This window comes from Corythoichthys intestinalis, chromosome 1, assembly GCF_030265065.1.
Source record: "Corythoichthys intestinalis isolate RoL2023-P3 chromosome 1, ASM3026506v1, whole genome shotgun sequence".
Taxonomy (NCBI): domain Eukaryota; kingdom Metazoa; phylum Chordata; class Actinopteri; order Syngnathiformes; family Syngnathidae; genus Corythoichthys; species Corythoichthys intestinalis.
In genome coordinates this window covers 33482086-33501456 of record NC_080395.1, presented here as the reverse complement: position 1 = coordinate 33501456, position 19371 = coordinate 33482086, and the positions used below count along the sequence as shown (strand labels likewise).

Here is a 19371-nt window from a genome sequence, read left to right as displayed (position 1 = left end):
AATGCATAGAAATTTATCTATTTTTAGATGCGAAAACTGTATTGTGCACGATGTGGGCATGGCAGTTTCCTTGCAGCAGACTGTTTTGTTTTTTTCTGCAGGTTAGCGAAAACAAAATTATGAATATCGTAATTAACATTTGTGTTGTCGGCACTGAATCCGGTCACGTGATCCATTGACAAGCCAAATTTCTTAAGGGAATGTTCCAGGAGAGCTACAATTCCAGCAGCTGACTCGTCTGCATTTTGTATGAAGTCCAGCATTTTCAGGTACAAAGAATTGTGACGAAGGCTCTTGTGGGATCTTATATTCTGTTTGTGGAGATCCCCTGCAGCAGCAGCATGTTGTTTTACACCTCCGTAAGACACTGCAAAAACTTTCCTGCCTGTCTTGCCGTTCGCTTTATAATCATCATCAGTGACTCTATCGAGCCACCCACTCCAGTCTATTTTTTGGATATGTTTCCTCTTTTGAGGATGAGGTGGGGTGTCTTGACTCCTGAGCGTCTGCTTTTGAAGACATCTTTGTTTTGAAAACGCGCGGGGCTGTGCATTGAGCAGAGCGAGCGAGGTACCGTAACTAGGCAACGAACCCGGAAGTGGAGCGCAGTGCTGGGCAGACAGCAGCGGGCAGGCAGATAACCATCTTGCTGTCTTTAATATCTCCCCTTTTTGTCCATTATTTTTGGCTCAGCGTTCACTCATGAGCGCCCGTCTGTGTTTGTGTGTGACAGATGTGCATAGGCTGGGCACACCGCCGCCCGCCCCTCCCCGCCGCCGGAGCCGCGGGTTGCGCGGGGTCGCCCCATGGGACAATTGTGAAATACGGAATAAACTGCGTTCCGTATTGGTTCGATACGGAACACAACTTTTAATTCCCAATTACGGAACGATTCCGTATTACAAGGGACGGGTGGCAAGCCTAGTTATATGCAGCCGTCAACTCTGGATGCTTCACAAGCAACAAATGTGCACGCAGGCTGTCACCTCTTCACTCAGCTGCTTCTTCATGCGTGCCGTGGGCGGTGTGTAAATGCTCTAGCATGCGGAGGTACAACCTGCTCTATGTTTCCCGCGCCAAAATAACATTAAAAAAAAAAAACATAAAAAAAAAAAAAAAAAAACAACAACAACAAGACGCAGGCGTCGTAAAGTCGAAAAAGCGAGCCAGTCGTAACCCGGGGACTACCTGTATATTTTTAATCAAATGCACTGTAAGCTAATTGTAAAGTACTGGCTGATGAGTCAATTATTCATTGTACCCCTGTTCTAAAATGACCCCAGGGTCTTTCTCAAAACTTGCCAAGGTTGGCCGCCAATTTCAAGGATAATGTAATAACTTTTCATGTTCTCAACTTTTATACATCCAAACTGAGAAAATTGAATTACTTGTGCTTTTTTATTTTTCATTTCTTGAAACTTTTTTAGTGCAATACGGTACTTGGTGTGACCCACACGAGCTCAGACTTTATGTTCAACGGTCACCGTTTGTGTTTCAGACCCATGATATATAGTAGACTACAGTCCTTGATAAAAGTCTTGTCGCTTATCCATGTTGTTGAAACAATTGCTAATAACCTGACTGTTAATTATTCAATTGGTTTCAGAAATGGCTCATATGAAAGCTAAGACCCTCCGAAATGATGTTAAATGTACAAAAATGTATTTGTTTCACTGAGAAAACAAATATCATTTATTGAAGACAAAGGTCAAATTTTGGCAAGACAAAAGTTTTATCGCATACAGAAAGTAGTGTGAAAATTGAACAAAAAATGTACTTTAAATACAAAAATATGTTACATAATATAAGCGAATTAGGTCGTGGTGCTGTGAGATCCAAATTTAATATTTTATATGACTTCCAGGGGCTTCGGCAAGGATTCATGCAATTTATTGATGAAGTCATCAGGAACATCAAAGAAAGCGGTCTTGCATGCCTCCCAGAGTTCATCAACATTCTTAGGTTTCGTCTTCCATGCTTCCGCTTTCATCCTACTCCAGACATGCTCAATGATGTTCATGTCTGGTGACTGGTCCTGGAGGATCTTTGATCTTCTTTGCCTTGAGGAACTTTGCTGCTCCCTTTTTATAGATAGGAATGTAAGAGGCAGCTAAAATTTGTTGATATTTCAGACTATTTATCTCTCAGGGTGTGGACACTTTAAAAAACCGTGTGGCATTTGCAAAGGCCCAGAGCCTGTCAAAAGGATGGATGCTGGAAAAGTGGCAAAAGGTGGATTTTTCAGATGATTCTTCCATTGAATTACACCACAGTCGCCGCAAACATTGCAGGAGACCCACTGGAGCCCGCATAGATCCGAAGTTCACTCAGAAAACAGTGAAGTGTGGTGGTGGCGGCAAAATCATGGTCTGGGGTTACATCCTGTATGGGGTGTGCGAGAGATCTGCAGGGTGGAAGGCAACATAAATAGTCTGAAATATCAACAAATCTTAGCTGCCTCTTACATTCCTAACCACAAAAAGAGACAAATTCTGCAACAGGATGGTGCTCCATCGCATACTTCAATCTCTACCTCAAAGTTCCTCAAGGCAAAGAAGATCAAGATCCTCCAGGACTGGCTAGCCCAGTCACCAGACATGAACATCATTGAGCAAGTCTGGGGTAGGATGAAAGCGGAAGCATGGAAGACGAAACGCAAGAATGTTGATGAACTCTGGGAGGCACGCAAGACTGCTTTCTTTGATGTTCTTGATGACTTCATCAATAAATTGTATGAACCCTTCCTGAACCACATGGATGCAGTCTTTCAAGCCCATGGAAGTCATACAAAATATTAAATTTGGATCTCACAGCACCACTACTTAATTCACTTATGTTTTGTATTTGAAGTACGTTTTTTGTTCAATTTTCACACTACTTTCTGTAGGCGACAAAACTTTTGGTCTTGTCAAAATTTGACCTTTAGGTCTTCATTAAATGATCAATCTTTTTTCAGTGAAACAATTATATTTTTGTACATTCAACATCATTTGGGAGGGTTTTAGCTTTCATATGAGCCATTTCTGAAACCAATTGAATAATTAAAAGTCAGGTTATTAGCAATCGTTTCTACAAAATGGATAAGCAACAGCACTTTTGTCAGGGACTCTGTGCGTCTCGTCTGTGCTCGTCACATACTTCATATGCAATATTTGTTACCCCCGCCATTTTTGTTCACTCTATTGACAACAATGATTTTTTTTCTCCTTTTCAGAGTTCAGCCCAGCAAGCTTTAATGGGAACCATAAACACCAGCATGCAGGCTGTGCAGAAGGCCCAGATTGACCTGGGAGAAGTCGATGATCTACCTCCACTAGGACAGGATATGGTATATTTTATGCATCCGTAAATTTGTATGACCACTGCTATAGCACAAACAATACTAACAAAGGGCAAAAGCACTGAAGGATTTATGAGGAAACGAATTATATCCGTTTTAATTTATCTCAAAGGTGTTTGATGCGTTCATACTGAACCTTTGGAAAACAAAGCAATGCTTCTACAGTCAACAGAGGGAGCTTGCACTTTTTAATTTAAACTGTAAAATGTTTTTCTTCAAAAATATCAGGGGATGTTTCCAAATTAAACCATGGGAGTAAGCCTTTAAAAGCCTCTTGGGACATAACAATATTTCTTGAAGTAGCTCCCTTGGCCCTAAAATTGATACATTATCTAATCTGGTAAAAAGCATAAAAAACTAAACTGTTGCTGAGTTCAATCTAGAATTAGAAGAAAAATGTTTTAATGGGTTTCATTCCAGGCCAAACGTCACATCTCGTCACATCATATCTCATAGAATAAATCTAATCGGTGTCGGCTCTTTTAAATGTGTGCTTTGATGTTGCGTGCAGGCCTCAAAGGTGTGGATCCAGAACAAGATGGACGAATCCAAGCATGAGATTCACTCTCAGGTTGACGCCATCACTGCAGGAACTGCTTCCGTTGTCAACCTCACGGCCGGTCAGAAGCCAGCGGCCACCATTTAATTTTGTATTTTGTCCCTGCACTCAGTCATTGTTAAAAATGTCAATCATTTCTCTCCTCTAGGCGACCCGACCGACACGGACTATACGGCAGTGGGCTGCGCTATTACCACCATCTCTTCCAACCTGACCGAGATGTCAAAAGGAGTTAAGTTGTTGGCGGCTCTCATGGAGGACGAGGTGGGCGGCGGTAATGACCTAATGAAGGCCGCCAGGACACTGGCAGGAGCCGTGTCCGACCTGCTCAAAGCTGTAGAGCCAGCATCAGGAGAGGTAAGCGGAATCACTTGTTAATTTATTGGTTTATTTGCCATAGATTATACCAGACATCACATTTTAGCTGGAATTTATTTTTGTTTTGTTGTCCACCTGTTTGCAGAAAAACATAAAGGGTGTTAATTATACTGTAATACAAAAATCACGGTAATTCTCGCTACGCCAACAACAATCACAGACGTCTAATCAGGTCCAGCAAGCTGTAGCTCATTAACTCTCTGATTACAGTGACGGTGATAGACGTCCATTCTATTTTAGTGATTGAATTATCCCTTTCAGTTCCTTCCAGTTCAAATAGATTGGACTTCTATCAGAGTCAAAGTACAGTGGGGCAAATAAGTATTTAGTCAACCACTAATTGTGCAAGTTCTCCCACTTGAAAATATTAGAGAGGGCTGTAATTGTCAACATGGGTAAACCTCAACCATGAGAGACAGAAAGTGGACAAAAAACAAATCACATTATTTGATTTTTAAAGAATTTCTTTGCAAATCATGGTGGAAAAAAGTTAATCTCAATACTTTGTTATGTACCCTTTCTTGGCAATAACAGAGGTCAAATGTTTTCTGTAACTCTTCACAAGCTTTTCACACACTGATGCTGGTATTTTGGCCCATTCCTCCATGCAGATCTGCTCTAGAGCAGTGATTTTTTGGGGGGGGGGCTGTCGCTGGGCAACACGGACTTTCAACTCCCTCCACAGATTTTCTATGGGGTTGAGATCTGGAGACTGGCTAGGCCACTCCAGGACCTTGAAATGGTTCTTACGAAGCCACTCCTTTGTTGCCCTGGCTGTGTGTTTGGGATCATGGTGATGCTGAAAGACCCAGCCACGTCTCATCTTCAATGCCCTTGCTGATGGAAGGAGATTTTCACTCAAAATCTCTCTATACATGGCCCCATTCATTCTTTCCTTTACACAGATCAGTGGTCCTGGTCCCTTTGCAGAAAACCAGCCCCAAAGCATGATGTTTCCACCCCATGCTTCACAGTGGGTATGGTGTTCTTCGGATGTAATTCAGTATTCTTTCTCCTCCAAACACGAGAGCCTGTGTTTCTACCAAAAGTTCTATTTTGGTTTCATCTGACCATAACACATTCTCCCAGTCCTCTTCTGGATCATCCAAATGCTCTCTAGCGAACCGCAGACAGGCCTGGACGTGTACTTTCTTCAGCAGGGGGATACGTCTGGCAGTGCAGGATTTGAGTCCCTGCGGCGCATTGTGTTACTGATAGTAGCCTTTGTTACTGTGGTCCCAGCTCTCTGTAGGTCATTCACTAGGTCCCCCCGTGTGATTCTGGGATTTTTGCTCACCATTCTTGTTATCATTTTGACGCCACGGGGTGAGATCTTGCATGGAGCCCCAGATCGAGGGAGTTTATCAGTGGTCTTGTATGTCTTCCATTTTCTAACAATTGCTCCCACAGTTGATTTTTTTACACCAAGCATTTTACCTATTGCAGATTCAGTCTTCCCAGCCTGGTGCAGGTCTACAATTTTGTCTCTGGTGTCCTTCGACACCTCTTTGGTCTTGGCCATAGTGGAGTTTGGAGTGTGACTGACTTAGGTTGTGGACAGGTGTCTTTTATACCAATAACGAGTTAAAACAGGTGCCATTAATACAGGTAACGAGTGGAGCCTCGTTAGACCTTGTTAGAAGAAGTTAGACCTCTTTGACAGCCAGAAATCTTGCTTGTTTCCAGGTGACCAAATACTTATTTTCCACTCTAATTTGAAAATAAATTCTTTAAAAATCAAACAATGTGATTTTCTGTTTTATTTTTTTTTTCCACATTCTGTCTCTCATGGTTGAGGTTTACCCATGTTGACAACTACAGGCCTCTCTAATCTTTTCAAGTAGGAGAACTTGCACAATTGGTGGTTGACTAAATACTTATTTGTCCCACTGTAAACCAATGAGTTAATGACACTATTTTCAAACCCATTTTGAAATCACAGGGCATAAAACCTTAAATTGCCTTCATCGTTGAACGAATTTCAGACCAAGACATGGTAGCAAGCAAGTTTTTCCTCATTTTTTTCCTTGATGACACTCATACCTTTCCATATAATTACTTTTCTTTGTCATGTCCAAATTAGATCTCGAGGCCTAAAATGAAATGTGCAATTTCTGAGTAATACACCTTTCTCTGGTCACTTTATTAAATGTGCATGTGTGTTGTGCTGACTGCATTGAAAGCCGTGACTGACGTGGAGCTGACTGGAAGGCATTTTCAGTCCTCAATATAAGACATCAAGTGGCTTGCGGCTTATGAATAATGGAGTTGACTTTATGGACTTGTGCTGCGAGACTGTAACGATCCGCCTGACATTTGTTAAGCGATGCTTGTTTCGCTGCGGTGGAAGAAGCATTTGCTGATGAATAATAATGTACAGTGGTACCTCTACATACGAAATTAATTCGTTCCAGGACCTTGTTTGCAAGTTGAAATGGTCGTATGTGGAGCAGGATTTTCCCATAGGAATTCATTATAAGTCCAATAATTCGTTCCACAGCCCAAAAACCTACACTAAATCCTTAATAAATACTGCTGGTACTATTACAAATTGAAATTACACATAGCAAAACAAATAAATTATAAATAAAAATCGGAAGAATATAAAAATAATAATTCCTGTAATGATTTAATGAATCGGGTTCTAATGTGGCGGACGTTTTTTGCTGTACCTGAACGCACCACACCCGAAAGCGGTGAGCTTGAGAGTTTCACTTTCAATGCTTTCTTGAGAACACCGTCAACTTTGGCGGTCAGGAGGCATTTTGTGTTGAGTAAGTTGTGAAATAAGTGATAAAACGTGACGAAGCTGGCGATTTCTTTGGCGATGTTACCGCATTTATAATTGTCAGCTTAACTTACAAAGACTGGCAAACGGTGGTTGGAGGAGGACCATGGAGATGTATTGTTAAGCCAGTTCACGGATGTGCACCCCACGCTCATATTTTTCTATAATTTGCATCTTCATTTAGAAGGTAAGCGTCACCTTTTTCCCTTGTTTCACCACCTGTACCAACCTTTTTGAAACCTGTGTTGATTTCTCACACAAGAAAATCCGCCATGCGTTCCTCTGCGGTGCTGTCATGTCGTCGTATTTCGAGCATGTCGTCGGATGTAGAAACAAATGGCGAGTCAAATTTTATGTCGGATGTCGAAAAGATCGTGTGTCGAAGCGATCGTATGTCGAAGTACCACTGGATAGCCAAATGAATCCCTTTATTTACTTGTGTGTTCTCGTGTACTTGTGTGTTCTTATGTTTAAGGATGGTGAAAAATTTAAGGTGTTTTGCGGCAGTAGCATAAAAAAACATTGGGTAGATTAAGCAGAAGCTGTTTTCCAAGATATGTGTATGTGTGTTTGTGTTCAGCCCAGACAGACTGTACTGACAGCAGCAGGCAGTATCGGCCAAGCCAGTGGAGACCTCCTGCGCCAGATTGGAGAGAATGAAACAGATGAGCGGTTCCAGGTAACCATGAAGATGATTCATCTGTCAAAATGGTGTTTCTTAACCCTTTTGAAAATCCCACACCTTAGTGCAAATGGGGGAAAAAAAACCTTCCGAAATGGATTCAAGATGGCACCATACAAAATAATCAGAGATAATGGTGTTAACATGAAAATAAATTACTTATTCTCTAGGAGCAAACTTTAATGGAAATTTTGTTGGACAATAAGCACACATTTTCACGTAATATTGTCATGCATAATGTGATAACATCAAACATGAAAATTATGATGCATGCAAACTAGGTAAGACACACTCTCACACTCATACTTAAAATTTATTGGCCAAAATAAACTTTTGAAAGGCCCCACGTTATCAGAACAGTCAGCTACTCAAAATTAGCTTTGTTTTACATACCGTTAGTCTGCTAGCTTAATGCTAAAAGAAAATCATGCTAAATGTCCTAGACGAGCTAACATAGTTAGCAAGGATGGGCCTTTTTTGTGATTGTAAATAAGACGTAATCCTCAATTTGGACTCAGTTTACTGGACACAGTCCTTAAAAATCTGCTGTAATACAAAGTGTTCTTTTAATGGAAGAGAATGTGTTTAGTGGAGCTAGGATAAATTACTGGTATATCGATATACTGCATTGTGTTATGAAGTGACACAATATGACATTTGTTTTCCATTATTTTGTGTAACGATCTTTTTGAGAATTACTTCTTAATTATCCATTTTTTCTTCATGTTTTCTAACCCAAGCTATCTTACCATGTGACGCCGCAAGTCAATATTTCGCGAATGCTTGGTTCTCATTTGATGCTAGCTGAAAACATGGACAATGGACACTAGACAACTAATTGAATAGTCCATGCCAAACGCAACTGCAATCATTATAATCTTATGAATTTCATTTTTTTTAAAGCTGATTTTCACAGAGTTAAACAACGTCAAATATGTAGGGCACGCTATAAGGCTATAGCTAACTAGCTATAATTACTGAAAAATTGTTTGCAGTACCAAATAATAAATAGAATTAGTTAAATGTTGTTATATATATATATATATATATATATCTTTTTCATTGCTCTGTAAACAAAAAATATATATTTCACAAGTATTGCCCAAGTTATTGCAATATGCCTTTGCAATTTTGGGTGATAATGCAAGTCACAATAACCAGTTGTAGTATGTGATTGGTCCTTTTTTGCCCTCTGTGCAGGATGTCCTGATGAACTTGGCCAAAGCGGTTGCTAACGCTGCTGCCATGTTGGTCCTGAAGGCCAAAAATGTAGCCCAGGTCGCGGAGGACACAATCCTTCAAAACCGGGTCATTGCCGCTGCCACCCAGTGCGCCCTGTCCACCTCGCAGTTGGTGGCATGCGCTAAGGTACTATACCAAATGGAACAAAACATACCAATTGCTTATTGCTCTCAGTATAATGACCGCTCCATCCATGTGCTTGTAGGTGGTGAGTCCCACTATCAGCTCCCCTGTTTGTCAGGAGCAGCTCATCGAAGCTGGGAAGTTGGTTGACCGCTCGGTGGAGAGCTGCGTCCAGGCGTGCCTCTCGGCCACAGAGGACGGAGAGCTCCTCAAACAGGTCAGTAGTGTTTTATTTTATAGTGGTTAGATATTCTTTCATGTCCCCTTTAAACACATCATTGTTTTTTCGCTCATAGCACATTATTGCTTTTATTGTACATAGAGGGTATCAAAAATAAATAAATAAATAAAAACTACATATGTATGGATGGTCTGATGCCAGTTAACATTTTCAATGGTCGAAAGTAAAAAAGTATTCATAAATGACTTAGTTATCACACTTCAAAGGCAGAGCCAATATTAGGACAAAAAATTCGCGTTTCAGGCGTAATCAACAGAAAATTGCCATTGTCAAAAAAATGTGCATGCCACGAAAAAATCTGTTGTTGTGATTTTTTTAACAAATTCAAGGCCCTAATTATTCATATCAAACATTCTAATTTGAATTCTTTTTTTATATAGATAAACACATTATTGTTTTTTTTGCTCACAGCACATTATTGCTTTTATTGTACATAGAGGGGATCAAATAAATAAATAAATAAAAACTATATAAGTATGGATAGGTCTGATGCCAATTAACATTTTGAAAGTAAAATTAAGTATTCATAAATAACTTAGTTATCACACTTCAAAGGCAGAGCCAATATTTGGACAAAAAATTGCGTTACGGCATGTGTTAAAAAAAATGCCACAAGGAGGTAAGCATCCATGATTTAACCCTCTCTAGAGCACTGATTTGAATACTATGAAATTTAAAAAACAAACTAAAAATTCAATTTAAGAGTGTAACTTATGGCCATAACTGGAGTGTTTAAATCATAATAATACATTTTGAGTATGAGACATTCTGATGTCTGTCATTTTTTTTTTTCATGTGTGGAAGTAACTTTAAAAAAAAAAAAAAAAAAAAAAAAAAAAAAAAAAAACGATTAGGGAATGGGTTAGTTTGAAAAGTACAGGTTTCATGCGAATCTTTGCAGGTGAGCGCGGCAGCCAGCGTGGTGAATCAGGCTCTGGAGGATCTGCTGCAACATGTCCGTCAGTACACTTCTAGAGGAGAACCAATTGGCCGCTATGACCAGGCCACTGACACCATCATGACTGTCACTGAGAGCATATTCACGTCCATGGGAGACGCAGGTGAGTCCATGATCGAGAGCAAAGTATGTTTTTAGGAAACTAATCAAAGAAAATGGCGATAAAATTTTAATGTGATTCCTCCTGCCCTCTTCGCAGGAGAGATGGTCCGACAAGCTCGCGTCCTGGCCCAGGCCACCTCAGACCTGGTGAACGCCATGAGGTCGGACGCCGAAGCGGAGGTGGACGTGGACAACTCTAAGAAGTTGCTGGCAGCGGCTAAATTGTTGGCTGACGCCACTGCCAGGATGGTGGAGGCGGCCAAGGTAGTTTTTTTTCCCTTGTCCACACCACCACTACTACTACTACTACTACTACCACCACAGATAGTAACAATAATCATTATCAATATAATTATAATACCTACACAGGCAAATGTGGTCACATCATACACAACACTGCTCACAGCTGTACATTCTTTTCTACTGTGAACTATGACCACGTTGATAACTTTAATGAATTCCAATGGCGTTTTGCAACTGTACTTGTCACGAATTGGGCAGCGAGTGAGTGATTAATGACCTACTGTAAATTCATCATTTTGGCAAGTGAGATTAAGAATATCTGACCTGACACCGAACAGTAATTTTACTTTGACATTTTAATTAAGTCTGGACAGGGTTGAAAACAAAACTGTGTCTAGGCTCATTGTCTCACTTTGCAGCCCCACTCTTATTCCGTACCATGATCAAAGCAAAGGAAAAAAAAAATCCAAAACTGAACGTTGGCACTAATGTGCATGAATGTTAAGTCACTGTGATTCCAAGTGCAGCTTAACGCGGCTCACTTGCCGTTTGATCCTAATTTAGCCTGTGTAATAACCCTTGACAAATTACTGTAATGCTACACTTTCACAAATTCATCCTATTGAATCCAGTGAAGCCTGAAAGAGTCACAGCTGAAAATAAGATGAATAAGAAACATAGTGTAATGTAATATGAATCATGACAACAGTTAACATACTAAAATAAAATAGATTAAAGTTATTGTAAAGTGAGAATTAAATTAACACTTAGTAACTTTTCAACCTTTATAAAATATTTCAAAACGTTTGTGATATGTCGACTTACAACTAGTTGATTTACACCTGTTTTATATCATGAGGGCGTCTGAATCGCTTTCACCAGCACTGATTAACTTTAGGGAGGGTGGCAGGAACCCTGCCACACAAAAAATCTACAAATTTGCAGGCTGTTTTACGGCATACGTCACAAAAAATTTTGTCCGAGGAGGGGCAAAAAAAGAGAGGCTACCAGGATAGGAGGGTACTCAGGAACAGTGTTGGGCACGTTACTTTAAAAAAGTAATTACATTACTCACTACTTCTTCCAAAAAGTAACTGAGTTAGTAACTGAATTACTCTATAGTAAAAGTAACTAGTTACCAGGGAAAGTAACTATTTCCGTTACTTTAAAAAGAACTTGTTGTATGTCAAAGAATTTGAAATTTTCTGAGCAGTATTCGAGTCAGTGGAATAGAGAAGAACAGAGTTAACTTGTTAGGTGCTTCAGCAGATTTGAATTGCTTACCACAGATGTCGACAAAAGCTTTGCCCCGGGACATAAATTACACATTACATGCAGGTTCTTTCCTTTAATTTCGACAAACTTGAAATAGTGTCTATATCTCCACCTCTTAAAGGACAATTTTTCTTCTGAATGCTCTGCCATCCCGACCCTGTGCATCTGTTTTGCGTGTGTGTGTTTGCCGCACGCGCTGTTCCGGTTTGCTTGTGAAATCACCAGCTCTGATTGGCTTACCACGACACATGACTCTAACCCTCAGCCAATCACAATCACTTCCATCGCATCTCTCGAGGGGCTGCATTCAGGTAGACTCGTTTCCCAACAATTCACGTCACCTTCAAAGCGTCCGCCGTCCTCAAGATGGAAGCAGAATTATTGCTGGCTGACAGTGGGAGATGGGAACGAGGCTAGCATCAGGTGTAGCAAACACAGAAAAGTTACCAAACTTTGGAAAGCATTGTCTAATTGAATGAGCAGGGACAAACAGCTTGGAGTCAGAAGTACGTGCGCTATTCTCGAACCTGAACGCACCCCAAGTCTTGGATGACAAATCAACAGCTCAGAGAGTCGACTCGACACGGCTGGTAGTTTCTTCAATTTATTCAGAGTAAGTAACGCACCGTTTTTGACCGTCAGTAACGGTAACGGCGTTGTAACGGCGGAAAAAGTAATTAGTTAGATTACCCTGTTACTGAAAAAAATAACGCCGTTACGTAACGGCGTTATTTATAACGGCGTTACTCCCAACACTGCACAGGAATAAACAATGGCCCGGCTTTCACTTGCTGGGATGAAAGTTTTGAAGTACAACCTTGTTTCCGCAGTAGCTGACCCTAACATCGGCAACAAAATAAACCACACATTTCCGAAGATGGACGATGGACTCTCTTCCTCTGTTCTACTGTCACAGACGCATTGTGTAAATCCCCCGTTTCAGCAATCACGTGTATTTTGTATTATTAAGCCCTTGAACGCATCCCTTCGTTGTTTTCTGATTTGATATACAACTTCGTTTCCGCAGTAGCGGCCCCAAACATCAGCAACGATGTAAACCACACATTTCCAAAGATGGATGATGGACTTTCATCCTTGGCTCTACGATCGCGTAGCAATTTCATTTCATTATGTTTTCAGTTTAATTTAGCTATTTCCAACTTGCTGTGTTGATAATTGTGATATTTGTTTACCGCTTTTCATCTTATTGCGAAGAGGGAGGAAGTAACGATCTGCCCACCATGAAATTTATGTCATTAGTCATCGTGCTGTGACCCGGGAATTTAACACCTTCTTTCACGCACACCGCTTCACGGGAATGTAAAGGACATTATACTAAGACGTGACCTGTGAAATGTCCATGTAATCTCCTGTCAGTCGACCTGGGGAATTGTTTTCACATACAATTGCTGCACGCTTAAATCCCGCGATATTCCCGGTGTTTCGGAGCGTGTGAAAGGGGCTATAGCTACACGGTCGCTAACAGTCATATCCTATTGTTTAACCACAACTGGATTAGCTTATTACTTTTCATCAGACAGACAGAGACAGACAGACAGAAATATCGTTTAATCCATCTGCAGGCAACCGTGAGATCATGATTTTACGACACTGTGCCGGTGTGTGCTGGTCACCATGGGAAACACAGTCTTCCTTAAGGCAAAACACTACCGCTTTTGTCCACCGGCATCGCTAAAATCGACCAAAACTGAAACGTTACCTAGTGTTGCTTTAAAGGACTTTGAAATTTCACATTGTTAGTAAATTATAGTATTGATATTAATAATTGTAATAAATTTGAATGGTTCAAAATAGGCAAATCAATCGAATGTGCCTCCAAAATCATGTGTTTAAAAAAAAAACAATACTGATATAAATGGCTAGTCACACTCGCCTATTTTACACTGTTCTTCTTTCCACATCATTGCAGGTTTTTTTTTTTTTTAGCTATTATTGACTCTTTACTGTAATAAAGGTGTAATGTGTTTAGAAATAAATCGGTAACTCAATTCACAAGAACTTCAATTTCTGAAAATTCTGAGAAGAAAAAGACTCCCAACGTTGACCCCCGATTATCAACCTCTTTATCTGTCCACTGAATCACACACTTGTATGAATGATCGGCCCACTTTCCACCATGACAATGAAAAGACGTCCTCCAGCTATTAACTTCAAATTAAGCCCTAATTTATCACCGGTCGCATCTTTGCGCACATCTGAAGGTACGTTATCCAGGCACCGTTGCCATGACGACAGATCTGATAAGATTGAATTCTTCTGGACGATGCTGACTGTTAAAACCCACCCTCCATTTCTGCACGTCATATTAATGTAACAAGCGGCGCCTGGGACATGAAAGGCTAATGTTGGCTCTCCCATGCATGCCATGTCCTCATAAGTCCCTCTGGAATTAGCAGTTTTTTTTATAATTATGCAAAGTACGTGTTCTGTTTGATTGGAGTCACCAGGCAGAAGGGAGAAATAAAACTGACTAGCCTGAAATGAAATTAATTCAAAGCAAAAACATTTTCAAATACTTACCAAAACATTTTGGACTACAGGCTCATACTTGAATGTGAACGACTTTTTGTTTTTTTTCGACATGGATATATTTGGGAATATATTTCCCTAGAACTGTGGTGGGCACAGTAGGGCTAATGTGCCATTAGGCTGTGCCGGTATGAGATTTTGACAGTATGATAACCTTAAGCAAAAATACAGTGCTTTCACGGTATCACGGTATTGCAATTATAGCTCTATAATGTGTTATGTTGAGATGTACGGGTTAAAAAAAAATGTTCATTGAACATTATTTTTTAATTTTTCACAACATATTTGCAAATTGGAACATCGACATGAATATAATGTTGAAATAAATAAATAACAAAAAATAAATAACTGAAATATTTTAAATAAAATTGAAATTTGAAATTGAAATTGAAACTTATACACTAAACCCACAGCCACAGCTGAAGTCGCTAAACAGTAGAACAAAAATAAGTATTTTCCATTAAAAAAAGTTAAAACACTTCTAAATAAAATATATGTATATCAGGCACTTCACTGACTTTAAAGCTCCATCTCAACATTTTTAGTGAGTTGCTCATTGTCTACATATTTCTCTCTCAGTCCAAGTTATGATGCAGGAATGTGAGTATATTCACCTTTTATGGGTTAAAATACCACTACTACTACTACTAATAATAAATTTAATATTAATGGAGAGCGAGTGTGTTGCCAGAGAGAAAAACACCACAGGCTGTATTGTGAAATTGTTATTTTGAACAGATGCTTACAATGGCGAAAGAATTAAGGTTGCCAACAGTCCCTGATTGTGCGTCGGCAGCGGGTGTAACAATCGGAACTTCCTATACTCCATCAGTCAGAACGAACCAAATTCACATGTGGAGTCCCTCAAGGGTCAATTCTTGGACCACTCTTATTTAACATCTATATGCTTCCCCTAGCTCAGATTATGGAACAGTATGACATCTGCTACCTCACCTATGCAGATGTAACTCAGCTCTACATTTCTGTGTCCCCACATGATTAAAGTCCCTCAGTCTCCCTGAGTAAATGCATTCATCAAATCAATGAATGGATGTGCCAGAATTTTCTCCAGTTAAATGTGGAGAAGACAGAAGTGATCATTTTTGGGCCAAAAAAGGAAAGGTCAAAGATAAGCAGGCACCTTGGCACAATGTCACTCACAGCTCCAAATCAAGTCAGAAACCTTGGCGTACTTATTGACTCAGACCTAAAATTTGATAGCCATCTAAAGTCCGTCACTAAATCTGCCTATTACCACCTAAAAAATATAGCCAGAATTAAGGGGCTACTGACTCAACAAGACATGGAAAAACTTATGCATACGTTCATTTTCAGCAGATTGGACTATTGCAACGGTATATTTACAGGTCTTGATGAAAAATCAGTCAGGAAGCTGCAGCTAGTACAGAATGCTGCAGCCAGAGTCCTCACAAATACAAGGAAACTGGACCACATTACACCGGTTTTGAAATCGTTACACTGGCTTCCAGAGAGTCAAAGGATAGACTATAAAATAGTACTGCTCGTCTACAAAGCACTTAATGGCCTTGGACCAAAATACATGCTTGATTTGTTGGATTCCTATGAAACATCTAGACCCCTAAGGTCGTCTGGAACCGGTCTCCTGTATGTTCCAAGAACAAGAACCAAGCAGGATGAGGCAGCATTTAGTTATTATGCTCCTAACCTCTGGAACAAGTTACCTGAAGGTCTGAAGTATGCTCAAACTGTTAACTCCTTTAAATCAGGGCTAAAAACGCTTTTGTTTAGCACGGCATATCCATAACTGTCAATATATGTCAATATATTTGCTTTGTATTCCTCTTGTGCTCATCTCCATTGCTGATTGCAATTATTATTAGTAGTAGTAGTATTTGTTTTATTAATTTTTTTATTTTTTATTGTTTTAATCTATTCGTGATTAAATGCGATTTTTATGTATAACTTAATTTCTTATTTGTAATAAGTATTTTTTTTTAATTTATATTTTTTAAACAGAAGAATAAAAAGAAGAGAAAATGACCTGCTCTACACTTGCTGTTATTCGCCGTTACTTAAAATGCATGAATACAACGACATAAAAAAAAAAAGAACATTTTTCCTATGTAAAAAGCAAATGATTACTGACCCCCCCCTTTTTTTTTTTAAATATAACATTGTAAAAGGAAAATATAAGAGGCGTTAGGCCAATTTTGACCTCAACAATGTCTTTCAATGGTTCATCTAATATCAGAATATTTGTCGGTTCAATGAATAATCCATTAATTGTCACTTAGTGGTTTAATCGTGGCAATTGGGCAGACATAAAGGCCCGACAAAGGAAACCGTTAGTATGATGTCCTTATCAAAGATGAGTTTGACACCGTCTTAAACGTCTGTAACCGCCCCCTAAATATGAAATCAGTTGATTAAATAATGTACCTTCAACTTTTATCTATCCAAGGATTAAACCCCAATAAGTTGGACTCGGAGAGTGCGATCACTGCTTCACAACAGAAATAATCTTTATAACACAGGAATTCCTTATACTGAAATTGCCTTCAGGCTTTTGGGTAGATGAGTGTGCTGATATGGTTGGTCTTTTATTTTGCGTGTATGTGTGCCCTCAGGGTGCAGCGGCCTATCCCGAGAACGAGGATCAGCAGCAGCGACTGAGAGAGGCTGCGGAGGGACTGCGAGTGGCCACTAATGCTGCTGCTCAGAACGCCATCAAGAAGAAGCTGATCAACAGACTGGAGGTTTGTGGCAGTTATGCTCAGCAAGGCTCCAGACTAACATTTTTTACTAAGAGCACAGTGGCCTTTAACTTAAAATTTTAGGCGAGCAAGCAGAAGATTCAGGGGCACACACTGTAAATCAACATGCAAAGTTTTGCTCTAATTTTCACTGTTTAACTGATAAATACCTTCATAATTAGGGATGGGAATCGAAATTTGATTCCAATTCGGAACCGGTTCCTAGTGTTTCGAGGCCTCGACATCACAATGAAAAAGCCCCTTTAACGATTCCTAAAGACGCATATTGCGTCGTGACTGTCTTGTTGTCCAGACGCATCAAACTAGCATGGCGCCAAGAACCACCCGCTCCAAAGTTTGGCTACACTTCACCAGGAAAGAGGGTAAAAATGAAAGGTTACGATGGTTTAGCACGAGCATTTCAGCCGTAAACATAACAATGACAGCACGTAGGTTCAAATGCTTGAAAGTGTATCTTCACTTCACGAGGAAAAATTACAACAAAACGACTTGCAGTCATTGCAAGGTGGAGATAACCGCATCGGGAGGGAAGGTGGAGATAACTGCATCGGGAGGGAATAGACTGCACTGTCCTAACCGAGAAAGCTATACAGCTAGCTAAACTCCGAAATGACGATACAGAAGACGTTGGTACAATTTGCTGACTTTATTCAACCATCACTTGAAGAGTGAAACTAAAAATAGAAATGAAACTAATCAATTTCGTCCCCAATAACAAACAGGTTTGCATCAACGTAAATCAGCGATGATTAGCTGCAAATACAGTAATAACAAAAAGGTTAGCATGCGATCGCTAGCATTAGCACATCGTTCAAACCACTACACAACTGGATTTAAGTGTCCGATCGCGAGTGGAAACACACAACAACAACACAAAAGATGATACATACAGGCGTTGCCTCTGTAGATATTTTACAAACATTAACAAAGAACGTAGGCTCGTAGCAGTGCTCTCTCACTAATTCGCTCACTCGCTTGGATGCAGCATTTCTTCTTCTTCACGTGTAAGCGCGCTCTTCTTCACGTGAGCGCGTTCTTCTTCGGGTGAGGAAGCGCAAGGGCGCCCCCACTTGAGCGTGAAAGCACCATAAAAACTAAAAGGCATGCATTTCAATATACTGGTAAATAATACACTTTAAGAGTGGTCCCCAAACTACGGCCCGCGGGCCAGATACGGCCCACCCCGACATTTGGTCCGGCCCCCTGAACAATACCAGAGAGCATTTTGAGTTTTTTTTTTTTTCTCTCAATAGTGTTATTTATTTTCTGGCCTTTTTCTGCGAAGAACTCAGAGAGGGTTATTTGGTTATTATCCATTTGATTAATATTGTTATTATTATTTATTATTATTATATTATTATTTTTATTTTATTTACTTTTGTTCCGTGAAGAATCTAGAAAGGGTTATTTGATTGTGGCTTTCTGATAAAAAAAAACAGCACACACTTTATGATACTTCTCCCATGATTTCCGTACATCAGATATGTCCAAAGTCCGGCCCGGGGGCCAAATGTGGCCCTTGGTCAAATTTCATCCGGCCCCCAGCCTCTGTCATAAAATCAATAACGTCTGGCCCGCACACAGACTTAATAAATTGGTCAGCAGTACTGCTACCAGCATATGAAGTAGCTTACACACTAAATGCTGCTCCTCATTTACCCACTAAAAGGCATCAGCACTCTAAGCAACATTACCCCCATGACTCTTTACTCCCAATTTTCTAAAAAGGCGACAATCAACAACAACAAAAAAAAGTTGACTGCGACGGCTGACACTTCAAAAATAGGTGGAAATTGGAATATTTCTTCACTAAAATACTCGACAACTGTGTCTGCCTCATTTGCAAAGAGACTGTCACTGTTTTTAAAGAATTCAATGTGAGGTGATATAACCAAACAAGACATGCTGACATTTACAAGATTACAGGAAAGATACGTAGCGAGAAATTGAAGCAACTTGAAGCTAGTTTAATTTTACAGCAGCAGTATTTCACAAGAGCCCGAGAGTCGAAAGAGAACGCCACAAAGGCTAGTTGCGAGATTGTTGAAATTATTAATTAAAAAAAATAATAAAGCAAATATGACACACAGAATGGCTTGCTAAAATTTGCTTAAATATATTGTTCTACGTAAAG

General features: G+C 39.9%; 1 protein-coding gene across 1 annotated transcript in view; it reads left to right on the top strand.

Moving 5' to 3' along the window:
- tln2a (talin 2a) overlaps positions 1-19371 on the top strand; it is a 195098-nt gene that overhangs the window by 107203 nt on the left and 68524 nt on the right. The window contains exons 15-23 of the mRNA XM_057832454.1: positions 3215-3328; positions 3852-3960; positions 4048-4256; positions 7646-7744; positions 8948-9115; positions 9195-9329; positions 10255-10414; positions 10511-10677; positions 17091-17219. Of these exons, the coding sequence (XP_057688437.1) occupies positions 3215-3328; positions 3852-3960; positions 4048-4256; positions 7646-7744; positions 8948-9115; positions 9195-9329; positions 10255-10414; positions 10511-10677; positions 17091-17219 (1290 nt within the window). The remainder of the gene's footprint in view (positions 1-3214; positions 3329-3851; positions 3961-4047; positions 4257-7645; positions 7745-8947; positions 9116-9194; positions 9330-10254; positions 10415-10510; positions 10678-17090; positions 17220-19371) is intronic.